The following is a 10,648-nucleotide window of genomic DNA, read 5'->3' on the forward strand; positions in this document are numbered from 1 at the left end:
CTCCTCTACCTTATGCTGCAAAATCCATGCTTAGCAAACTTTGGTTCTCTGCTTCTAAAACCTTCCCTGAAGAATAATACTTTCTAGACCTATCCACACACCCAGAACCGTTCTCTCGAAAGACCCCCCCCCCTTTTCCCCCTTTCCTAATGCCTCTTTTTCTTTATTTCTCTATTGTTGTAGCCATTTTTTGCTCCTTCCTATACTTGTTTTCCCGTTCCCCATTCGCCTTTCTAAATCATGAGTGCACACGGAATGTGCAGGAAACTTTCACACAAAGATATACGTCATACAGTCGCGCCTAGGCCGCACTAGGCTCTAAAGCATCAATCAATCCATGACCGATCCTGCCCAATTGAACTCTCTAACTCTTATTGAAATCGTCTGGCTTTTGCGCTTGTCCACCCCCCGTTATAAGAGAGTAAAAAAAAGGTGTTCCGAATCCGATCCGGACATTGGGGATTGCCTTGTTAGTGAGACAACTTCATGAGACTTCGGCATATTATGGTAGGGTGGCCAGTTCCTTTCCACGTCGCCTGTACTTCCACAACTCGAAGTCATTCAGGCTCCCCTGCCGCCCAGTCTCATGTGACTCACGCTGACCACCCGGCTGACCCTGCTGACGTCATCATGGTGAACGAGTCCGTGTACGTGGCTGTGGCCATCGCCTGTGTCGTCGCTCTGCTCCTCGTCGCTGTCCTCATCATCTACTGCATCAAGAAGCACCAGGACAAAGAGATGATGAGACAGGCGCAGGAAGAACGGGCAAGGAGGGAAAGGCACAGGAGACAGCTCATGAGGTCACATATTGGTGAGTGGGCGGGGAAAGGTGTATCGACAGCCGTATGTTGTTGGTTTTTGTTATTTTGTTGTTGTTGTGGTTGTTGTTGTTGTTTGTTTTTTGTGGGTTTGTCTTTTTTTGTTAAGAGTTTTACGACACTTGCAACACAGTTACGTCAAATAAGGACCGAAGATTAGAGGTGTTATAAGAGAGTAAAAAAAAGGTGTTCCGAATCCGATCCGGACATTGGGGATTGCCTTGTTAGTGAGCCACCTTCATGAGACTTCGGCATATTGTGGTAGGGTGGCCAGTTCCTTTCCACGCCACCTTTACTTCCCCAACTGAAAGTCAGGTACCCATTACTGCTGGGTGGGCAGGAGGGGGCGAAAAAAATCCGTGTCCGAACCGGGACTCGAACCCGGACTTTCCGCTTCGGAGACGAGCGCACTAACCACTCCACCACTGCACCCACTATAAGAGAGTAACAAACATAAAAAGAGGAGGGAAGATAAGGACGACAGACGTTTGATGAGAAAGAAGGAGCAAACCACACTAGAGCACCCGCCAATCACCAACCAGGCCAGATGTTCATAATATGTACTACGCCTAAAATGTTTACTTTTGACGATAGCAGTTTCTTAATTGTTTATGGTCTCCGTTGCATATAGTTAGGAAATATTTTATCGAAATTCTAACTCTTAATGTTGTTTTTCAGTAGAGGTTTTACGGCGCTCGCAACTGCATAAGGTCATATGAGCGCAGCTTAATGTTGAAATAAGCTAGAAAAGATATAGATACATAATGCAGATATTGTTTTAAAAACTGAAGTAGTTTTTTAAATCTCTCTTAAAAACTAACGTTTTCTGGGCTTAGTACAACTGAACAGCTTACCGGAGACATATTGCCACCTCAGAATTACAAAGTTCTATCTGACATTTTGGGCCGTTTTGAGTTGGTAAGACCATGAGATCAGAAACCAAATATTCTATCTGCTCTATCAAAATTGTAAGATCATTCGGAGTGTTGTCATCAAGATATCTAAAGAATTGCATTCAGAAAAGCTGGACATGTCGAGAAACTAAAAATGTGTCATGCCAAATTTCTCAAAACTAGGCACTGAGCAGATAGAACTTTGTAATTCTAGAGTAGTGATAGATACCTGAATACCTGGAGGTATCATTCTGACTCAGAGGTTGACGTGCAATGAATGACCCATCATTGCTAGCGGTCGCTTGCTGCCGTCACGCAGTCTATCACACTTATGCCTGTCCATGCATTGGTGTTATTGGTCCATATTGTTTGATGTCCTCCTTCAGCCCCTTAGCCCCACGAGTGCCTTCATGGGCATATTATTATTATTAGCAGTTCAGGTACTATATGGAGTTTGTGAAACCAATTATGACGGGTTTTTTATTCTTAATACGACGTTCAACCTCCCCCCCCCCCCCCCTCGCAAAAATATAAATAAGAGAATATATAAATAAATGAATGAATGAAATACATGAAAAAATGAATAAATACATTAATTAATTAATTAATTAATTAATTAATAAAGTAATGGGGGAAATGCTGTCTCAGATTAGTTATCAGTCAATCAATAGACCTAGTTTTAACCAGAAAAATGACCCCCCACCTCAATAGAAAAATAACTCCTCCTCCTCCTCCTCCTCCTCCTCCTCCTCCTCCTCCTCCTCCTCCTCCTCCTCATCCCTCTCACCCACACTTCGTCCTCCTCTACCTTATGCTGCAAAATCCATGCTTAGCAAACTTTGGTTCTCTGCTTCTAAAACCTTCCCTGAAGAATAATACTTTCTAGACCTATCCACACACCCAGAACCGTTCTCTCGAAAGACCCCCCCCCCTTTTCCCCCTTTCCTAATGCCTCTTTTTCTTTATTTCTCTATTGTTGTAGCCATTTTTTGCTCCTTCCTATACTTGTTTTCCCGTTCCCCATTCGCCTTTCTAAATCATGAGTGCACACGGAATGTGCAGGAAACTTTCACACAAAGATATACGTCATACAGTCGCGCCTAGGCCGCACTAGGCTCTAAAGCATCAATCAATCCATGACCGATCCTGCCCAATTGAACTCTCTAACTCTTATTGAAATCGTCTGGCTTTTGCGCTTGTCCACCCCCCCCCCCCCCACCCCCGCCCAAACCCATATTTTCCCCTTTTTTCCAAGCTCAACCTTTTCAACCATCCTCTTAAAAGTCTAGGAACCGCCCACCTTTTTTTTCGTTTGTGGTTGTTGCTTATTTCTTTACTTCTTTTCTCATTCCTCGTTCACCTTTCTAAATCATGGTGGCAAATAGAATGTGCAGTCAACTTTTACGCGTAGAAAGAAGTCCTTTAATCGTCCCTTTGCTCTTAAAACACCATACAGTACTTGACCGAGCGTGTGTACCTGGCCTCTTTAACTCTTTAAGGACGTAGCAGACACTTAATCCCCGGAGCAGACCACAGACAATGCTAGGGCACGTTTTGAACGATCAGACACAAACCAGAAACCAAAAACTAAGTTTTATATTCCATAGTGTGCTGTTGAAACAAAGCTCAAATATCTTTTTGAATCAAGAAGTTAAGCTTCTTTTAATTCCTAAAGTGGCCCCAAAACAGCGAGTCTCCAATCATTGTCCAAAAGGTAGAAGTAGAATATACGTCTTCAAAGTCCAGGAATGAACTCTTCGACGGTTCTGCTTTCAAGAAACCCGTGTTTGTTACCTTTTTATTTAAATTGACTTTCTTTTTGCATTCCCGTGGTCGCAGGTCTTTCTCCGTCACTTTTGATGTCAGGATCGGTCTTTAAAAAATTATTTGCTGCACGATCCTCACATGAAAAAAAAAGGTGAAGGAGAACGGTCTTCGGCAACGGAAAAGCAAATAAGTCGAATTTAGACATATGTGGCATGCGGGTTTCTTGAACTGAATCGTCGTCCTGTTGAAATCCTTTCACTTCTAAAACCTGCGCAATTTAAACTCGTTATCACAGCTTTATACCAATGATTCTGCAATTATAATCATCACCGATTATGGTGCATTATTTTTTTCGTTGTGAATGCGGCTGCCTTCTACCGCCCGAACCAAATAATCACAATTCTACACGCTTCTAGGTTTACTATACCTATCTATTGAGCGTCGAGCAACGAAATCAGATCGATTGTGAAGACTTCAATAAATTGGAGTTCAACGTGTCCTCAATATTTGCAATACAGCGATAAAGCTCGTGCCCAATAGATCGATATTATGCTTTTCACGTTTATAGCTAGGGAAAATAATTTAATATCGACGACTTCAAAGGCACTTTGGTCTGAAAGTTCAACTGCTGACGTATGGTGCCTTTTCTAGGCGTTCTGGGTCGGTGAAGTCCGATTGTTCAATAAGGCCGTCTTTTCAAACTGGGGCACTTAGAAGTTGGCAGGCTTTTGTGGCTTTCTCTCGAGTAGGGGACATGGAATACAATGTCGTTACTTACGTAAACATACTTAAACGCGATGGAAAGAAGAGAGAAAGAAAGAGGGTGTGTGTGTGTGTGTGTGTGTGTGTGTGTGTGTGTGTGTGTGTGTGTGTGTGTGTGTGTGTTGTGTGTGTGTGATATATATATTTTAGAGATACAGAGAGAGAGGAGGAGGAGGAGGAGGAGGAGGAGGAGGAGGAGGAGGAGGAGGAGGAGGAGGAGGAGGAGGAGGAGGAGGAGGAGGAAGGAAGGAAGGAAGGAAGAGAGCATGTGTGTTTATGTGTCTGTGTGCTTGTGAGTTTCTGTGTATACGTATATGTTTGTGGGGGAGGAGGTGGCGTTTGTGTATATGACAGACATACAGATAAACAGACAGACAGAAAAACAGACAGACAGACCGAAAAATCTAGCTCAAGATAGGGAAAAGTGGAACTTGGCTGTCGGTGGTCTACACGTTGAACCAGGATGAGAAACGCAATGATTGTTTTTAGCTTTTGTTAGAGTTATACATACTTTTCAAGTGTGCAATATTAGAGGTGTCATCTAAAAGAAACATTCAACAACAACAACTACAACAACAACAACAACAACAACAATAACAACAACAACAACAACAACAACAACGAAGACAAAAAGAGGGAGTAAAAATAAAGATACAAAACGTGATGTTTGATCAGAAAAAATGCCCAAACCACGTCAGAATATACGCAAATCACCCACCCAATAATGATCTACTTACTTACTTTACTTATCCCTTTGACTAGATGACCGTTGAGGCACCATGGATGATCGAGCAACAACTTTTCTCCACCTTTCTCTGTTTTCAGCCTTTCGAAGGGTTTCATCCAAGTTGTTTTTTTTGTTTTTGTTTTTGTTTTTCTATAGTAGAGGGTTTAACCAAGTTTTAACCAGTCCATTTTATTATATTGTCTTCTCATCTCTCTTTCTGTCTACCTTTCCTTCTCCCTTCTTGAGCAGAGCCCTGTAGGTTCAGCAATATTGATGTGCGTTTTTTTCTATGATAAATGTTTGTACTTTACAGTAAGACCTCCCGCTTACGACCCGAACCGGCGAGAAGTTATACCGTACGACCGAGAACCCGTCCCGTACTCCCCTCCACCTGCTTACAAAGAGATGGCCACGCCCACTCCGCCGCGAGAGACACAGACTGTCGGGATAGGAGGAGGGACGTACCCGCCTCCTGTGTATGGTGAGTAATGAGAGACCATAGACTTATAGTCTTATACTATCCAAGATTGTGCATTCTGACATTATTCCAGTTCATCATGGATCGCATCAATTGAGTCAACATGGACCGATAATAAGGGGATGGAGGGGAAGGTTGCACATGCACTCAACTACAACAAGACTGGGGGGGGGGGGGATTGCCCATTATTTGCACGCCCATGGTATGATATTATTACATGTCTATGGTAATGAGTGACACACAATTTGAATCAGGCTGGTAGTGCCTAACTCATAGTCGTGCGGTGACCTAAAACAAAGTCTGTATTTTGATGTTTTATTGTATTTGTTTCACGCCCCAATCAACACAATTTAGTCCATTTAGGAGGCGAGTTTCGACTCCGTCTGTCTGTGGTAAGGGCCAACACGGGTTGAGAGGGATACAACATCCTAACGGAAAGACAGAGATAATCGATATGAATTCTCCCCACTCGGGAATCGAACACAGTTTCCTGCGTGCATCAGCGAAGCATATGAACCGCTACACCACAGCTGCCGGTTAAGAGTTGTGCTGGAACCTGCATCAAAGTCTTTAATGAATGAAATTCGCCACAGCACAGTAACAATAGCCTGGTTTCAAAAGGGAACATTTCCATTCGAGTTAATGATATTCTTACAGCGGATTGCTGCATATATATTCGTTTGTGTAAGTGTAAGTGTTTGAGTGTAACGCCCCTACCAACACTATTAAGTTGTGTAGGAGGTGGGACCTCCGAATTTATCGTCCGTCCCCAATAGGACTGTATTAATTTATTGATATCAACATTTGATATTAAAAACGTAGAATAGTGGTAACAATGACGAGAATTAAAAGAAAAAGCCCACACCCACAGGACATTAACAAGTTGCTCCAACTTTTATCCCTCCTTAGGCGTCCTAAATTTTTCAGGTCTCTCAGAAAAATGCGCACCTTCTGGGATAATTGAATGTATTTGAAAAAGTGGTTCTGTCACCATGGAGCTAACAGTAACAGACATCGGCGATCATTTTGCCAGTACTTATTTGTCTGATTGGGTGCTCTAAATATCTCTAATATTGTCTTGTTCGTTATTCCATCGCCCTATGTTCAATTTCTTTAATTAGTCATTTTTGAAGACCTTTGCCTCTTTGGCTTTCTATTTTTCCAGTTAGGGCAAGATGTTCAAGGCCTTAAGGTGTCCCAGAAACTTCATTTGTCTCTTCCTAATTGTTTTTAATTATTGACAGACAGACAGACAGACAGACAGACAGACAGACAGACAGACAGACAGACAGACAGACAGACAGACAGACAGACAGACAGACAGACATACAGGCAGGCAGACAAGGGAAAATGGGAAAATAAGGGGGGGGGGGGATGATGATGATGAAAAGACAATTTCTCATTCTGTCAATTTTGATTCTTTTTTCCATCATCTTCTTCTTTCTTTGTTTCTTTCTTCTTTCGCAAGAATTCTAGTTTTTAAAACAAATGCCATCCCCCCTCTCCTTACACTCACCAGAGCCCGTGCCCACAGTGTCTCGCAACGTAGCCCCAGCAGCCACAGTGTACAGCAACAGCCACAACTACATGACGTCATATACAACCGCCAACTCCAACATGCCCAGCCACCTCAACAGCAGTGGTAATCACCAACAGCTTCGTAACATCAACAGCAACAGCAACAGCAACAGCAACAGCAACAACTACAGTAACAACGACAACAACAACAGCGCTCTCAACTTCAGCTCCCAGCCCACCCACACCCAGTCGGCGCGAGAATTGTCTGGTGCCGTGCCTTCCACGATAGTTGTCGCCCCTTCCAACCCTAATCGTGCGTCACTTCCTGCAGAGAGAAGGAGACCCCAGTCGAGAACTCTCCGACTCGTCGACGCAGCAGATGCTCACAATAATAACCGTTACGCCAACACATCAAACAGAAACGGGATTATTCTGTCTGTTAACTCATCTAATGTTCAAAGAATGAACGCTGCAAACCAACAATATACCGAGGAAAATTCCTCAGCCTTTCAGCGACGCAATAACGTGGAGCCAAGGCAATCTCAGAACTACGCCACTTTGAATCATAGCCAGTCCAGGAATGCCTTTTCCGTGGACACGGGTTCCGCTTCCACTCAAACTGGACAGCCTAACCCTTACGCAGCTCAAGTAGCAAACGCCGAAACTAACTACAGCAATCTGAGAAATAATTATTCCCATACCCGCACTAGCCGTGCCATTGAAGACTTATCCCTGATTTAAATATGAAAAACGCATTCAAGTAGTCTTTACCGTAATAATGAAGGAATTGTCGTAAAAAGATGAAAAATTTCAGGAATGCTGCGTTTTAAGTCTTGAAAAAATCCATGAACAGTTTTCTTGCATACGAGGGCAGTGTTAAAAAAATCCCCCTGCTGCACGACAATGTTCCAATGCACAAAGTAAGGTGTGAAAACAACTGAGACTGCAAAGCAGCATGGGTACGAAATTCTACCGCATCCACCCTATGCACCCTCTAACTTTTTTTTCCAAATCCGAACAAAAAAAATCAAATGGCAGTGATGAAGATGCTATATCTGCAGTGGAGGAATGGTTTGTGTCCCATTCAAGGTCACGTTATGCTCAAGGACTTTTACAGATAAAACAAAATGGCAAAACTCTCTCTTCGAAGATGGATTTTGTAGAGCAGTAGCATTGTGAGTGTCAATGTTCAACTTTCTAGTTTGGTCCTTTCATAGTCAGGATAAAAGCTTAACGAACGCCCTTCGTACATTCGGAAATGGCCTAGACGGTCATCCATAGTCCGGGAGAAAAGTCCTAGACAGGCTAATCTCTCGGACAGTGTTATTATGATAAAGGAAAAAAATCATAAGAGGATAAGTAAAAAGTGGTAGTTTGTACAAGTAATTGTCTTGGACAGGTAATGGTTCGAACGGGTTCGACTGTGTTTCTCTGGGTTGGAACGAACTCCTGAGCCCGTCCAGATACACGTTTGGCCACTTTTGCATGCACGAGGTCAACATTCAGTTCAAGCACCACATTTGAAACGTAAAGTTTTGGGAGGTTTTAGTGTTTGTTTGTTGTTGGGTTTTTTTTCAAATCTAGAACCTTGACTAGAGTGCGTGCTCGTAACCAAGAGATTATAACTGTATTCCATCGATTCTGTTCAAATCACTTAATTCAGAAGTATTGTACATGGTGCCAGTCTATGTCTGAGGAACAGTGACCGCTTCCAGGAATTCAGCGGTATCAGAAGCAACATTGTCCCAACCTAGACTACTTTGCACACAAGTAAATCGCCACAAGCTCACTGGTCGTACAATGTGCTCCCAAACTCACTCAGACAATCATGTCGTTTAACAGTTCAGCTATAACATTTCTCTCGTTGCTGCTCGGTCTTTGTTCAAAAATCTGCTTGAAAAGTAATTATAACGGGCACGTTATTTCGCTCAGTTAGTATAGTCTTAGTCTTACGTTATGTGCAGATGATCCTGCCTTGAATCCCCAGAGGAACATTCTCGAATTTGGGAGTGGGGGTGGTTAGTCTGAAGACTCTAAGCACCTTTGATTAGGTCCTATCGGAGATTGACGTTAGATTTATCTTACATGTAATACGGAAAGAGAGGTTAAATCTGTTTAATACACTCCAGAAATGTTATTGTAACCATGTTTTAATACTATGTCTAACAAATAGCATTCACATCAAATGCCTCTACAATTGTACTGCTTTACTTCCATTTTAATGGTCCAACCGTTTAAACCTCTAACTCTTCGGATTTTACATTTCCCCTAACAACTTAGAGCCGTGTCCCACGAATATGGTGATATAAATCATTCAGCCACGAGATGAATTACTGTGCAAGAAATTGTATTTTTTTTTACTTTTGACGCACGTTCGATCTCACAAAAGGCGAGTGAAAGTATATTGAAAGTATACAATAACATTGAGAACTCCTACTGAACTGATGCCAGTCCCAAACGAACTTGTCTGGCCCTTCTTTCAAACGGCGTTGAAGTTGAAGGAGGGAAGCAATTACCGACGATAGTATTTTCAAAGTTGTTTTTTTTAAATGTATTATTATGGTTATGCGTGCTTATTTGAGAACTGTTTGATCTGAATTTGGCAGTGTCTTTCAGATAGAACGCTGTGGGGCAATTGTGCAACAAAAAGTAGTAACATGGCAATGTTGTCCACGCAGTTGTGCAAGTGCCTACTATGCAAAGATATATGACTATTTTTTTCAGTACTTCATATAATATTGGTAGCTTTTATTGAAGTGTACTCTGTATTTATGTGCTTACATGTGAGTGTGTGTGTGTGTATATGTGTAGGGGAGTGGGGGTGCACTGTAAACTCAGTGAACGGGCTAAGGAATTTGTCTACGATGTGGACAATCGAGCTTTTAAACTCCTCACTGTTTCGAGGGTGTTTAAAGATTTTAGCAAGCTTAGCAATTACGACCAATCAGAGTCCCGCGTTTGAGTGACTGCGTGGCCTCGTATTCTAAAGCATAATATAGTGTTATACCCAGTGTACTCTGCCAACTGCATTCATTTAATTAAGTTGAGGTCAACTAGATTGTTCTTTTTGGTACTAATGTCATTTTGCCCAACTCTACTGATTTGACTTGAAACCTTAAAAAACAAACATGTTTGATTTTTAAGGTGACAGTTGAGATTAGTTATAATCAGTCGTAAAGTTGTTCCCGCATCCGATCCGGACATTGGGGATTGCCTTGTTAGTGAGACAACTTCCTGGGCCTTCGGCATATTATGGTAGGGTGGCCAGTTCCTTTCCACGTCGCCTGTACTTCCACAACTCGAAGTCATTCAGGTACCCATTACTGCTGGGTGGGCAGGACGGGGCGAAAAAAATCCGTTCCCGAACCGAGTCTCGAACCCGGACTTTCAGTTTCGGAGATGAGCGCACTAACCCATCCGCCACCGCATCCTTATAATCAGTCGTATTTTACCAAAATAATAGCTTATGACTTGCCTATGAAGAAATCTCTGACTGGTCCGAACTCTATCGAATGAATCTGATTGGCAGTGTGCACTGGACATTAGCGAAAAGATCCCGTATGTGTGATCTGTGTTTTGCACAACATTTTTTGTGTTCTCAATTCTGATTGTCACCTCAAAACAGAACTAGAGGAAAAAGGAGTAGAAAAACGCGCATACATAATACATGTCATGTGCTCACACG

General features: G+C 42.5%; 1 protein-coding gene across 1 annotated transcript in view; it reads left to right on the top strand.

Moving 5' to 3' along the window:
- The window catches only part of LOC101856433 (ras guanine nucleotide exchange factor P), a gene marked incomplete in the record, with an annotated part of 28,242 nt that extends 18,548 nt beyond the window's left edge, over nucleotides 1-9,694 (top strand). The window contains 3 exon segments of the mRNA XM_035970233.1: nucleotides 567-811; nucleotides 5,281-5,448; nucleotides 6,965-9,694. Coding sequence (XP_035826126.1) covers nucleotides 631-811; nucleotides 5,281-5,448; nucleotides 6,965-7,704 — 1,089 coding nt within the window.
- Nucleotides 9,695-10,648: the final 954 nt, after the last annotated feature.

Source organism: Aplysia californica, unplaced genomic scaffold, assembly GCF_000002075.1.
Source record: "Aplysia californica isolate F4 #8 unplaced genomic scaffold, AplCal3.0 scaffold00240, whole genome shotgun sequence".
Classification (NCBI taxonomy): Eukaryota; Metazoa; Mollusca; class Gastropoda; order Aplysiida; family Aplysiidae; genus Aplysia; species Aplysia californica.